General features: G+C 35.1%; 1 protein-coding gene across 1 annotated transcript; it reads right to left on the reverse strand.

The window, feature by feature from the left end:
* Window positions 1–503: 503 nt before the first annotated feature.
* Window positions 504–15,100, reverse strand: LOC124938090 (protein HUA2-LIKE 3-like). The gene is made up of 12 exons (XM_047478461.1): window positions 14,659–15,100; window positions 14,293–14,369; window positions 7,257–9,296; window positions 6,654–7,119; window positions 4,460–4,568; window positions 3,898–4,010; window positions 3,613–3,800; window positions 3,100–3,538; window positions 2,331–2,706; window positions 1,487–1,666; window positions 1,304–1,351; window positions 504–922 (listed from the first exon to the last, which is right to left on the reverse strand). The coding sequence occupies exons 1-11, from the start codon at window positions 14,779–14,781 to the stop codon at window positions 1,326–1,328; spliced, it is 4,137 nt and encodes a 1,378-aa protein (XP_047334417.1). The 5' UTR covers window positions 14,782–15,100; the 3' UTR covers window positions 504–922; window positions 1,304–1,325.
* Window positions 15,101–15,456: the final 356 nt, after the last annotated feature.

The raw sequence follows: 15,456 nt of genomic DNA on the forward strand, positions 1-15,456 counted from the left end.
CATGTAGAACTTTCTTGCCTTCGTTACAAACAATTAACAAGTTGTATACCAAAAGAGTCATTTGGTATATAATAACACATTTTATAATTTATAAATTGAAGATCCATTGAAAATAATCAATGACACAAATATATGTAAATTGAAGAAGATGCATTTATCAATTGAAAATAATCAATTATAATAACCCTGGTATCAATTTGAGCACCCTACTCTTAACATAATATATATTTGGCAGTTATGTTCCCTAGCTAGCAAAACCCGGAAAAATCAAAATCTATCTTTCAATACACGACTCATTTGACACTTCAAATTCAATGTTCAACGTTCAACCCTTGATCTTCTACCAAATTTTATATTACACAATCACACAAGAATACCTCATTATGATTCTACTTAGGTTAGAGAAAGCCAAATCTATCTCAATATGCACTAAAACACACAAAGTTAGATACTTCCTTTAACTACTGAAATGGTGAGATTTTATTTCACAAGACAATAAACAATTTCACAAAACCAATTTTGCACAGCCAAAACAATCTGACAAATACCATTCAAAGGATGTGTTTGAGTTGTAGAACTAAATTACACATTTATGTACAATGACAAGAACATATAATCTTTACACAGTAATCAATCCCCAAGGCAAGTAATTCACATTGGAAGGATACAAATTCCTGTCAGGCAAACCAAAACAAAATCTATATTGTGGGCTCTTCTGACAACAAATTCTAAAAAATGGTAAGACTCTCTCGATGCGCATAAGTCATTGTACTAAAGCACAGTTCCGCAACTGCATTTGCAGAGGGAGAAATAGAGAACACATATATGTACAATTCCCGCAACCAGCTTATTGTTTTGACATCATACCTTACAACTTACAAGACAGGAGAATTGAACAAGCTGCAGCAGATGGGTTTCACACCTTCAATCATAGAAAATGGTGCAAGTGTAATCAATTCAATAATATGTTTTTTTAACCGTTATTCAATATATTATTGAGGAAAGAAGTTCATTTTGCTTCCTTGCATCAAAAGCTCATTTTGTTTCATCATCGTGATAGGCTTGTTAAGTTTTCTGAACTTTTAAAAATGGCTCAAATTACAATGTGGCATAATTTTTTGGTTAACTCCATTACTGTCTTGATATGGAGTTAAGAAAAAAGATAATTGAGCCAATAAGTGAGATTAATGAGCTGCAAAAAGCATGATTTAAGAACTCAACGGAACAAGCTTTTGATTCAGAGCAAGCAAATTGAACATTCGTCGTATCATTTAGAACCTAACATAGGGAGAGAGAAGTATACCACATAAGTTCAACATGGTAGCTCATCTAGGTTGCCAAAAGCATGGAGCTGAAACACACAAAAAAAAAAACATAAGAACCTAACATTTGAACTTTTAAACAAAAGTTGAAAGAAAAAGGAAATGTTTTATGAACTAAGGTCTGATCAAAACTTATGGAAAAATAAGAGGATTCAACGACAAACCTCTGATTGCAACAGACATGGGTCCTTCGGCTGGTGGCCTATGAGGAGTGAATTCTCGATGGTTTGTATTCCATTGAGGAAAACCCCATCCATGGCTGTTAGGCATTTGTGGAGATGGATCACAAGGAGGATAAGGTGGTGCATAAGATCCTCCTCCTGAACAATCAGGATAATATGTACCTGGAGGAACAGCTTATAGTAAAAATAATAGAGCATATATAGAAACTAGAGTTTTGTTACAATCCAATTGTAGTTTGTATTCTTGTATTTTTTTCAACTTTGTGTGGTTTGTATGCTTGAATGCATCGTAACAATAGGACTTTTGAGGATGATACCATTTTATTTATAGGACTGTTTTTTACAGTTTCTCTAGACAGGATCTTGTAAGGGGTTTCATTTTTCATCTGATTGTAAAAGTTCATCATTGTGCGTAAAAGAAGTCATTTTATTAACGCGTAAGCAGATTATTTAAGACGAATAATTCGGTTTTTTTCAACAACAAAAATATACTTTGTTACAATCACATTAGAAAAAGTGACAGTAATATTTTTTGTGTTTGGTATGAAAAATGTGATTGAATAAGATAGAAACATCATTTACTGGTATAAACATTTTTAGCTACTTCTTTATGACATTTCACCATATCAATTTCATTTCTTTTACTTTGGAGCATTTGGAACACTAGGCCAAAAGCTGAGACAAATTTTTTCTTGGTTCAAGTGTTTATGTCAAATGTATAATTTATTGTATTTTTAGCAAGTTGACGAAACACCATACCAAAACAGGTACACCATATAAAGATCAATGCATAACCCTGTCTAAAATAGTCAAAGCAAAAGCGTACCTGAAATAGGGGGCGGCCCTGGAAGCCTCCAGTTACTTCCACCACCACCATGCTCATGCAAGCCCATGTTCCTCCTATCAAAGTCATTACAGAAATTCCCCCCAACAACTCCAGGATAGGAAGGATGTGGAACCTCCCTTTGAGATTGCAACAGAATATAAGAGAATTGATTCGATGGTGCAGGCTGTGGTGGGCGCATTGGATAAGCTGCATTATGCAAACTGGTTTCATTATTCTCTTGTATCCCAATTGCAGGCTGCACTGTGTGATGGGGAACTGGTTGACTGTTAAATACACCAGAGTTACAGGGATCTGGTACAGACGGCCGAAGGGGCACTACTTCTGGGTTCACTAATGCCATACTCTGCCCAATTGCCTGCAAGGAGGCTTGCATTAGTATTTTAGACTATTTTTCACCTTAATACATTGTTGTTTCATTCAAGATTTCACAAGGACACATTCATGAGAGCAAGATATAACTATGATGAAACTTAGTTTTTAGTGTATTATATAGTAAAATTACATAGAATTTACTTTTTCTTTAAGACCATGATTTTTCCCTGGATAGTGAGAATCGAACTTGAGACCACAACTTCATAAGCTCAGGACTCTTATCTCACTTGAGCTAACTTGGGTTACACTGAATATTTTTTGTATCAATAGGAAATATGTTCTTTGGGAAGTTTTTGATAAAATGACATATGTATCACTTAAGAAAGAAGGCAAAAGAAAATGACAATGGTCTCATCAAAAGTGGGGAAAGACTTACATGAGCATCCACATAGACATTAGAATCAAAGGGGACTAGGCTTGCGCCAGTTGGAGGTAGAGGCGGAGGCGGTGATATAGGCAAGGGAGGAGATGATGGTGGCATGTCTACAGGTAGGGGAGGGAGAAAAGGCAGGGAAGCTGGTTTGTCAAACTGATGTAAGACATTAGAAGGACCCAAGCCAGCATTGCTAATGGAAGCCGTCTCAGCATCACAACTGGGAGCGACATCCTCCATTTCAAGCTCACCATCAACTTCTTCCAAGACACGAGTATGTTTTTCAGCCATTGGCAAGACAATTTCTTTTTCTTCATGAGATTGGCATTCATGCTCAGGTGTAACTGCTTCAAAATTGTCACCATCAGAGTCACTCCCTTCTTCTTCCACATCCTTGAGCATAGGAGGCATATAAAGTCCCACAAGCTTTAAACTTGAATTGCTACAGAACAAAAAAACAGGCTCAGCAAGAAGATTTGGGGTGATGTGACTAATAAAAGGCAAACGAAGTCTCACCTGCCGTATTCATCAACAAGCATTCCCGCCATTTCTCTAATGGGGTCGTCAAAAGGCCTTTCTGTTCTCAGAGAACGCCGAGAGAAAGCACTACCAGAAGAGGAACAACAGAGGGACTCAAGCTCACGAATATGGTGACGTATAATGGGTTCTGGAAGGATTCTTCTTTCAAGCCATAGCCTCAAAACCTATATAGTGCAATGAAAACTAATTAAACATGTCCAGAAAGGAATAACTTAGACAATTCAAAAAAGGAGAACAAATAGATGAATTAAGATTCAATGCCTTCAAACATTGTCTGCGATTTTCAAGGGCACTACTTCCAGGTGGAGCTGCAGCTAACAATAAGCGTTGTAACAATTCTTGGATTACTGAAGGATATGTATCACCAACTTCACCTGTACAAATCAAATTTCAACATATTCACAAGTGTACTAAAGCTAAGTCAATCTCAACAGAAATTAATAGTGTTAAAAATGCAACATAAAGTAAAATAGAAAAATTATAAAGATTAAAGACGTGAACATGGTGATGGAAAATGGTGCTAAATCTGAAATGTTAATATCGTTAAGAGGGCCAATGAAGAAAAACCAAACAACTTGCAGAATATTAGCAATAATGTGAAAAATCATAACAAGACCTTGTAGTCTAGAAAAAAAAAGTTCAGCACCAAAACACTAGGTTCTGAAATAAAACTATCCAAACTAAAGCAATTATCTACAAAGTTTAGCATGAGGAATCCTTTTCATTCTGAAACAGGTACAGAAGTAGAATCGCGATTTTGAAATATCATATATGGCGATCAAAGAGTTGAAACACAATGGTGTTACAAACTGAGATGGCTTACCTTTCAAACCACGAGAACATTGCGCGATTGAATCCACCAGGAAAAACAAGTCAACTCGTCGATGTAAGCTTGGCTCAGTTTCCAAATTACGAGCAACAATTTCAACCACCTAATATCAAGTATTTTTTTTAAATGCCGAAGTGTGTACTATTAAGTTGTGTAATAATACAAAAGGTGTCTTCAACAAACCACATTGTGAGTAAATAAATACTCATGAGAAATTATTAAACGATGCATATGTGAAAATGCAGAAGGAAGAGAAGGTTCACCATCTACAACAAAAATGAGTAGAATTTTGAAGCAATCTAACATTCAGGCAAGGGAGTTTTCTGAATTAGTATGTGGCCAAGAACCTTACAAAAATGAAATAAACAAGTGTGCATACAAGGAAGAGAAGGTTCACCATCTATAACAAACATGAGTAGAGTTTTGAAGCATTTAACATTTAGGCAAGGGAGTTTTCTGAATTAGAATGTGGCCTTACAAAAATGAAATAAACAAGTGTGCATACAAGGTCTGTTACAAATGAAATAGAAGTTACATTTAAGTGGATTAACAATTAGATAGAGTTTATTCATAAATCAAGTGAATGCTAAAGAGATTCTTGACCATAATCCTGTTGGGTTGGATAACGTTTCAATTAAATCCTACTCATTTATACCATCTGATTGGCCTGGTTATATCACTCCCCTTCATCCCATTAGAATATTAGAACAAAAACTTCTGTAAGTCGATCTGTGAATCAACACACTTTACAGAACATGACGATGAAGAACTTTAAAGAACAAAATGACAGGTTCATATAAGATCTCTTACAAGGGAAATGAAGGATACATTTAAATGAAAACTAACTTCAAACAAATCCTTCAGAGATTATGTGCCAGAAAATGGTAAGGGTCATTTTGCACTTAATTCGACTCCATTTCACAATCTGAATTAGATGAGTGAACCTGCACAATGATTTTCCAAATGATTCTACTCCATTTTGCACTTAATTCAACACCACATTAGAGATTTAGGATTTGACGAGTGAACCTACACAATGATTTTCCAAATTATTATATAATAAAAAGTTTAACATGAGTAATGGACAGACCATACATTGGGGGGGTAGAAATCAAGGAATCTAAACCAACATTTTGGAACCAAATCATAATAACGGCAGTTCCAGATGCTATTTTTATTTTGTTACCAATAAATGATTTAGTTGTTGAACACAAGCTTTTTTATGTTGAAAAAGTGTGTTTGCGGGCTATGTGCTTAAACAGCGGAAATTCGCACTCCAAAGGAGAAGCGGAACCCAGCGTTCTCAAAAAAAAAAAGTCATGACATCATTTGTCAAAAATTAAAATACAACCTGGGGGGCCAATTAAAATTCAAAGCTCTAAATCAAAGGAGTTGATGTCAATATCGAGCTCAAGACGGATGGGAAATGTTGCACAATTAAAGGAGTTTGTGGTATATTTGCATTTTCATGTTTTATATATTACCTTATTTTAGGAAAGTTACTATATATATAGATGCCCTGAGGTCATGGGTTCGAGCCCGTCAGGCGGCAAGTTCTGCGCCTGGTTAAGTGTGTTTGCAGGCCATGTGCTTAACTCACGGAGATTAGTCGCACTCCAAATGAGAAGGTGAACCCAGCGTTCTCAAAAAAAGAAAAGTCATGACACCATTTGTCAAAAACTAAAATACAACCGGGAGGCCAATTAAAATTCAAAGCTCTAAATCAAAGGAGTTGATGTTAACATCGAGCTTAAGACGGATAGGAAATGTTGCACAATTAAAGGAGTTTATGGTATATTTGCATTTTCATGTTTTATATATTAGCTTATTTTAGCAAAGTTACTATATATAGATGCCCTTTTATCCCAAAACTGGTTAACATTTATCTAGGAATGGATTGAGATGTTCAAAATAGTATTAGGAAGGGACTAACATAACATAGTTAGTTCATTGAGATCCCTAAAAGAACATTAATTAGATTGTAGGATCATTTTATAAGAATAAATATATATTGTATACTAGGATAATGCTGTAAAATTTGGGGAGTTAAAAATCTTGTATTTTATGTGTATTCTTCTATAAAATGCAAGAGCAAGGAATTTGCCTCCATAAATGGTGCAGTCTAAAATATGCAGAAACTAGACTTGGCCATTAAGGCAATAATAACTGGAATAAATAGTTTGCATACCTTAGAAGCATTTCCATACTTGGCACAGTCAATAGCGATCCGTGTAGCTCGGCCAATAGTCTCTTTTGTCCTCGTTAAAGATACAAGAGCAGCCTCAAAGGCTGTTAGTGCAGCAGACGGCTCAGTCATACTGCTCCTTTTGTTTATGTCTTTTGATTTTACATATTGTATATGAGAAGTTAGAACACAACGTCCTGTGTCTATTCTATCATTTTCTATTGTGGAATCATTACAGACAGATGTGCTTGGCGGAGATTCACATGCAATGGAACCTAACCTATTTGTCATGGAAGATGATGACCCTTGCCCTGATATATCCCTTTCACCAGTATGATCCAAAGAAATGGAGGTGGAGCCAGATAAGTTCTGGAGAAATTCAGAAGCTGCTATATCCTTCAGTGTAGTTGGAGAGGTAATAGCATCTGAATCTCTAGGCACTTGTTTGATATCTCCAGTAACATGAAACCTGAGCAACAAAGCATACCAATAGATGAGGATAGCATATCATGAAAACTTTATGAAGAGGAATTCAATTTAAGAAATGACATAGAAAGGTTAATTGTCAACATTGGAAGAAGTTGCTAAGATGTAGCAAGATCATACATTTGACTAGCTTCTTTCTTCTTAATAAAAGGAGAATTGGAAGGCTTCATATCTGAACCATCACCCTCTCCAGGAAGTTTCTCACCAATTTCTGCATCTCTTGAACCAGGATAAGACACCACTTCTAAATCATGTGAAGTATAAGGTTTGCTCAAAGACTTCTGAATTTTATGGTGGTTGTCAATATTTTCGTCTTGGCCTCTTCCCTTTGAAGGCAACAGTGGTTCAAGTGAACCTTCATCACATCCCCTATTGTCTTCTTGTATTCCAGTAGAAGGCAGTATGTTTTTTGGAGTTGTAGCCACAGCTACCTTAATGATTGATTCACCCAAGGATGAAAGTGGAAGACTTTTCAGCTCGTCACTTTCAAGATTCTCCAGAGCCCTAACTTCACAAAACTCATTATTCTGGCTACTATTCATGCTGACAAGTTTGCTGCAATTTAATTTTTCTATGGGACTGTTTGCCCTTTCCTCCTCCTCAGGCAGCTCAGAACTAGTAGCTATCGTAGTACAATTGATACCTTGAGAAGCATTCACATTAGTAAACTCAAAACTTTCTGTTGCAGGACATTTCACTCCTTTGCCACCGACAGATGTTTCAGGAGATTCCCTGCTAGAAATACTTTTATTTATATACGTCTTGATGGTCAATGAAACTTCAGATTTAGTATCTTCAGCAGTATTTGCCGACATAGCCTCCAAAGCTCGATGGAGCCTCTTAGATGGAGGTAAAGCAGCCTCACCATACACTGGACAACCCAACTTTGCACTGCTCCTTCCATCCGAAACCTGAAGTTGATCAACTGAAGACTGAGAACATACATTTGGTAGCACTGGATCACTTGTGTTAAACTTGACTAGAAATGTTTTTGTATCCACATTGCAATCTACATCAGGAGTCATGGATGTGCAAACAAGCCCAGGAACCTTATTTAGAAGTGGTGAAGATTTCTCTTCAAGTGGTGAAGAAATATCCAGATCCTCCTTGATAGATGACGATCTTCCCAGCCGAACCCGTGCTCTTTTCACAAGTGGAAGATGTTCATCACCATCACCTTTGTCTAGCGGAGATCGCCTTTCATCAGGAAAATGTTGACCAGCTCTAACTGCTTCTACCTCTGAACCTGTATCCTCAACTACTTTGGCAGCATCAGAAGCATCACTAGTTGCTCTTTTTCTATTTTGCTTCCTTTTCTTTTTAACAATGACAGCCTCTTCCACAAGAACAGATTTTTGGTTTAACTCAATTGCATCACAATGTTCAAGAACAGACTCAGACTGTTGTAAGTTACAGCCAGAATCCAATGTACTTCCTTCGTTCAAACTGATAGCTTCTGAATCGACTGTCAAAATTTCAGAACCATTATCTTCAGAGCTACCATTTAATGGCATGGCATGTAGATTCGTCTTCTCATCAGCTACATTTGGTGATTTCCACACTCTCATGCTTCTGATTTCATCACGTAAAAGTGAAGCAGGTACATCTGTTGCAGCCTTACCATCATTATTAGATATGCATTTTTCAAACTTAGAAACATCCACTCTCGACAAGAATCTGGACCTAGGAGCAGTGACTACCTGTTTCTGGGAGGAGCAGCTATTTGGTTGTGCACCTCTGAATCTCTTTCTTGAAAAATACGTATTTCCTTGATTCTTTTCCTTAGGGTCTTTTGTTATTGTCACTTTATCAGGAAAAATGTCAGATTCCTTAACTATCTCTACAGAATCTTCAACAGCAACCTTTAACTCCTTACCATCAACAATTAAAGGAGTTTGTGCACACAAATCAAGTGCTACATTAGAAGCCTCATTCCTATTCTGCAGTCCTAAATTGTCCCCTGAGCTCCCTGAATTTTTCCGAGTAACATTACCCACAGGGTTAGAAGAAACTTCACCTTCTTTCTTCAACTGTTCATAGCTATCAATTATCTCATGCACTGCACGTACAAAATCAGCACCTTTGCTATGACGCTTTGTGAGAAGTGTTTCTTTCATCTCCTCTGTAAATGGTTCGACATCTATAGGATTACAAAGGGCTCTGCAAGCAAATAAAACTCAGCATTAAATATGCAGACATAATTGACATCATAATGTCCATTCACAAGGCATATTATCCATTCAAGGTGTATAGCATTCACACACAAACATATTATCCATTCAAGGCATCCAGTTAGTAAACTAAACAGAGAGATGAAAACTATAGGAACAAACTTAATATACTAGATTTGAAGAAAAAGACTAAATATATACTAGATTTGTATGTGCAACACTTTCTGGTCAATGCCATCAAGCCTATTAGATTCTGAACCTAAGTAAAGGATACCTATTCTGTATTGAGGGAAGAGGGAATTTTCAGGAAAAATATCAAACATGGGTATTTAACATTAAACTACTTGACTAAGAGGTTTTGCTGGAAAAAATATATGTGCATGTCATGATAGTAGGGTCAAAATCCAAATTAAACCCTGAACTTGAGTGAGATTCAATGAGAAGCATCAGCTCAATTTGCAATAAATTGAAACAAAACCATACTTTAAGTGTTGAAAAACTAACGTTGTTAACTTGCATTATAACCACAGGAGATTCTGTTACGAGAGGAAAGATTTAGGTTGGTGATAAGGATCTAGTAACTGAGTCAAAAGATTCAGTTGACACCTCATCAAAAACTGCAAGATAAAGAAGGAATTAGTTATTAGCACAGTTAGCAATGAGTTATCCTTTCAGTTTATTTTCCTTATTTGTCTCTATCAACTAATAATATAAATAGATAGGCTTATGATCATAGTAATTAATCAATTATTCCAATAAAACAATTTAATCTTTCTTTTCAAGAACTAAATCAAATAGTTCTTATTCATTTATCTCTTCTTTACACTATCAATTATAAATCAAACTTGATATCAAAGCTTGATAAGGAAAACACTTTCAATGGCAGAACAACATCATTTCTCAGTTCTACCAACAATAACGGGAAACGTAAAGCTTGACATAAACAACTACATCTACTAGAAGTCACAAGTTCCTATCTTTGAAAAGTTTTGATTCTAGAAATTCCTACCAATTTCTTTCAAGAAACAGATGATGAAGAAAACACAATTATAATCAATAATCCAAAATGTAAACAATGGTGTGCCCTAGGTCAAAGGCTACTAAGCCTTTTCCAACAATTACCGACAAAATTCGTTAACGAGTCTCAAGATCATCTTCTGCACAAAAGCTTTGAAAACTCTAAAGAAGACTTATGTTGCCCAATCTAAGAGTCAGCTGCTTCAGTTACGAAGTCAACTCCAAAACGCAAAGACTCTCTTCATAACTTCATTCAACATATCTGGAACTTGTCGAATACACTAATCATTGTCTGACAATATGTTTCCGATCAGATTTGCAATTAACTCTACTCAACCGGCGCAAATGATAGGTCATCTAACCTCTGGAAAAGATCTCTCATGACATCCTTCTAAAGCACGAACAACGACAATATTCAAGGAAAGAAATCTTATCCTCATTCTGAAAATATTTCACCCTAGTACGCTTCAATGAATGTTGCATATTCTTTGGGGCGTGGAGGCGGAAAGATCAATCGTTCTTACTTTAGGAATTCGATAGTATCTGCTTTTGCAGTACATAATAATTGTGACAATGGGTCCCAAAACAATAATCGTCATGAATGTACCTTTTGTCAGAAAATTGGTCATTACTCCGAAAATTGTTTATATAATACACCTTATCAAATATGTAATGTACAAGGGCACTCATCTCGAGTGCCCTCGCTTTAAATACTTCTACAAATTCTACGACAATGTTAGATACACCAATTACTATTGAGGATGCGACTCGATGCCCTGATTCAGATGTCACCGACCATATCACTTCCGACCATTATCTTCATGTAAATGCTCCTCATACATGTACTCAAACTATTAAAGTTGAAAATAGTACGCCTTTAAATATTTGTAATATAGGTACCACTAAATTTTCAAATCAACAAAATTCTCTTTACATACACGATATATCTAACATGTTTCGGATAATAACGTCTCTTTTGAATTTCACCCGTCAGCTGCTTCAGTTACGAAGTCAGGAATATGAAGTGCTTCCTAAGAATTTTATTGCTTTGACCCTATTGAAAATTCGCCTTCAGCTTGTTTTGATAAACAAGTGTTCATTGGTACTCAATCTTCGGCCCAAACTTGGCATTCACAACTCAAACATCCTTCTAGCGCTACTACATTTAGTTATATCAAATTTTTTAGTTAAAATTTTAGCTAGTAGTACTATTTCTTTGTGTGGAACATGTCACTATGAAAAAGCACAAAATTTACCCTTTTCAACTTCTAACCACTTTAGACCTAATTGATTTGGATGTTTTAAGGGTTTGCTCCTGAATTTGCGGCTACCAGTTGTTGTTATTTCGTACATTTTGAGAATGATTTTAACAAACTTACATGGATATATCCACTAAAGAAAATGGCTGATGTTTTGAATACATTTATCAACTTTCTTCGACTTGTTGAAAATTAATTCGGTCGCAAAATCAAATTGATTGGGGAGGATAATAAAGGAATTTCAAACAATTAACAGATCATTATGGTATTTTACATCACTTATCTTGCCCACACTAGTGAGCAAAACAATATTATTGAACGAAAAAATCGTCATATTACGGAAACTGGTCTCACTTTATTGGCTCATGCCTTTATGCCACTACATTAGTTTGATTTATAATAGATAGTGTAAAGAAGAGCTAAATGAATAAGAACAATTTGATTGAGTTCTTGAATAGAAAGATTAAACTAACATGTTTTATTGAATGAATTGATTTATTACAATGATCATTAGCCTTTCTATTTATTATATTAGTTGTTGAGATAATAAGGAAAGTAAACTAGAAGGATAACTAATCGGTAACTGTTCAAATAACTAATTGCTAATTATTTGTTAAGGATAGCTGATTGCTAATTGTTCTAATAACTAATTGTTAATTATTTGTTAATTTATCTTGTGGCAACTGAGTCAAGACTCAGTTACTAGGTCTCTATCAATTGGAGTAGTGGTTAGTGAAGGTCACAAATAGAATAATACAAATAGAATAGTAGTGGTTAGTGATGGATACAAATAGAATAATATAAATAGATTAGTACTGTTTATCTCTATTTCATCCCAATTGTATTCTCCCTAGCATCTAAAGTTCTATCTTCCCCCATTAATTCTCAATTCTCTTCTCATCTCAAAGTCTATTGTTCATCATTCAAGTCAAGGTATTATTCTACAGCTGAGCTAGGTTTTACTATCGATTCATTGCCATTATATCAATTTCCTATCATCATTCATTAATGATGCAAATGAAATAAAACATATGCTAACAATTAAAAAAAAGTTAGTTATAGAACTCTCATTCTATATGAAGTGAATTTGAATTCAAATTAAAATGAATACCTTGCATAAGTTTAGGGTTCATTATAGATATTAGGCCATTGTGATTCAACCAGTTTTAAAGCCACTATGATGGCACTTTCCTTAATATTTATAATAGAGACAATGGAAGTTCATCATCATATCTTAATTCCTGATATGGAACTTTCCCAATGAAGAATGAAATGTATGTCGTCATGTTGAACATAGCCTCAATTAACTCAATATCTTAATGTCATCATGTAGAACACACGAGCACTATCGTTCTTAAAAGTATTTGGTTTTGGAAAAATGATAAGCTACGATGGCTAAAAGAAACCTTTTAGATGTCAAGTATAGCTTTGAAAGGAAAGGAATAAACATACAAGACTATATAGCAGTATAATTTTTATGAGGTATTGGAGAGTTTAGGCAAAATAATGAGCTGCAATAGCTAAAGAAAATGTTCTTGTTATGTGTTCACTCTAAGTCCATGTTGGAGAATGAAGCCACATGAGGTTGAAAAATCTTAGTTGGGTGAAATATACACTAATTTATGTTGTCAACAACTCCCTTAATGAGATAAACATGATTTCCCTATCTCTAGATCTCTAACAATTTCAATCAATAAATGAAGAATAATCTTGTAAAAGGCCAATCAATTTAGTATGCACATTCCAACCTACAACAAGTAAATTCTCTAGAGAACCTGATACCACATACTATGCACTAACTTATTAAACATTACTAGTTGGATAGCTAAATGATTTAATTCAACATTGTAATGAATCAAGTTAAACAATTCTATGTAAACTGATAGTTGTCAAGGTTCATAAATGGAATTACCTAGAAGGTGAAGACATGTACAACAATTTCAAAATTGAAGCTTTTTCTTCCTAAATACACTAATAAGCAAAGGACCGGATATGAAAGTTAACTCATATACATAGATTGTCTTGAAGACAATAATATCATGTTGATCCTAGCTTGCAATCAGTAAGAGAATGAAGCTTTGGTGAGGCATCACTCAAGGAAATTAAGATTTTTTATAATGGTTTAACGTATCATGTGAAACCGTCGAAGCAGTTTGCCAGTACACGAAATTCCATCAACAAATTCTCAATTTCAAACCAGAATACCCTCTTCAAGCATAGGACACAATGAGAAATTTTCAGTTTCCAATTTAAGCTACTAATGAAATAGGTCCTAGGACTTAATTTGACAACATACGAAAATCGACAATAAGGAATAGAAAATATACACTGCATAAATAGTTCATCGTCTTAGAAAATTAATTCTAATTGTTTAGTAAAGTCTATATATTGCTCCATCAGCCAACTGACATTTGCATCAAAGTAGTAATATGAAGGAAAAAAGAGTTTAGCATTCAGTTCAAGTACTAGATGGAAGGCTATAGAACTTGCTGACAATGTAATACAAGCACAAATAAGAAGTGAAAAGTTGGCTACCAAGAATCAATAGGTAATACTTTTTCTTCTCAAGTATAATCAGCTCAAACATCATTCCTTCCTATAATTCAATACATGTCATCCCAAAAAAATAACGTTGCATAGCACCATCCATATAGAAGACGAAAAGATCATGCAAACAGAAAAAAGATTGATATAAGAGAATATGCTTACATTTGCTGGGTGCCAAAGAAGTACACAAGAACTTTCTTGGCATCAGATGAGTAACCCCACTTCTCTGGCTCACTTACCTGCCATTGCAAATAGAAACATTATTATGCTTTATGAGTGTTTTCTAAGCTATTTTATATCAATCACAAGAACAAGCCACATAGTCACTTATACAACCAAGCTATTGCATATAAATAGTTTTTCATAAATCCATTAGGACTTACTCAATCAAAGTTCAAGATTTTAGATTTAGACTTCAATTTGCATTGAAATCAACAAAAGTATTCTCAATCAGACATTTCCATTGAACCTGATAATTAACTTTACATACATTAGATCCATCAAACTACTAAGACAATATGTTCATACCGTTGCAGGCCAAGCTGGATAACCTTTGACCTTGGCAAGAACAAGATCCCCAACCTTCCACTGCCGACAAGCAGCAGCGGCAGCAGCAGCCCTGACACAGCCTTTTCTTCTACTTGGCGCCATGCCCAACTAGAAGGGTTAGCCGCCAAACGAAATTAGGGCCAAATCCGTTTTCTGTGGAACAACAGCAAATGATAAAGTCGAATGCTGTATCGAAATGTCAAACCCACTGAACAGAGAAGAAGCAGTTCCAAGATAGTCAATGTTTAGATCCATCCATTTAATGAATGGAATTCTAGGCATTGACAAAATAAATAGTAATTGAAAGATTGATTTGTAGAAACACCGTCGGCGTTGAAATCACAAACAATACAAATTTATAAATATTTCAGTACTGCATAACTCCTCTCAAAACCCTAGTTTTTAGATATAGAAGAAGAAGAAGATAAAAGAAACGAATGAGAGAGTGTGGATTGGCGATTTGACGATATGGTGCAGGTAGATACGATACGCGTTTGTTGTGGTGGCAGGGCTTTTGCTATTTTGCGCACTAAGTGATGAATTTGATGTGAATTATTTTAAATTTTTTACTTTTTATTTTGTTTTGTTGTGGTCAAAAGAGTTATTTTAGGTTATTTATAATTAATTAAATAAATAAATTTATTAGGAGATGGCACAATCTCTGGTGAGCTGAAAAATAAAAAATAAGATCTTGATCTTTATATATTTTTATTTTTGAGCTAATGTAATTTGAGATGAGAGAATTTGAGAGCGAGAATGAGGGAGGAAATGATGTGT

Source organism: Impatiens glandulifera, chromosome 5 (assembly GCF_907164915.1).
Source record: "Impatiens glandulifera chromosome 5, dImpGla2.1, whole genome shotgun sequence".
NCBI classification, from domain to species: domain Eukaryota; kingdom Viridiplantae; phylum Streptophyta; class Magnoliopsida; order Ericales; family Balsaminaceae; genus Impatiens; species Impatiens glandulifera.

What these genes read in the sequence shown, in the direction of transcription:
- LOC124938090 (XM_047478461.1), bottom strand. Translation starts at nt 14,781, where the DNA reads ATGGCGCCAAGTAGAAGAAAAGGCTGTGTCAGGGCTGCTGCTGCCGCT. An exon ending in AGTATGGAAATGCTTCTAAG is followed by an intron (nt 4,569 to 6,653) that starts GTATGCAAACTA and finishes ACTTGATATTAG; the next exon opens with GTGGTTGAAATTGTTGCTCG. An exon ending in AGGGCCGCCCCCTATTTCAG is followed by an intron (nt 1,667 to 2,330) that starts GTACGCTTTTGC and finishes CTGTTCCTCCAG; the next exon opens with GTACATATTATCCTGATTGT.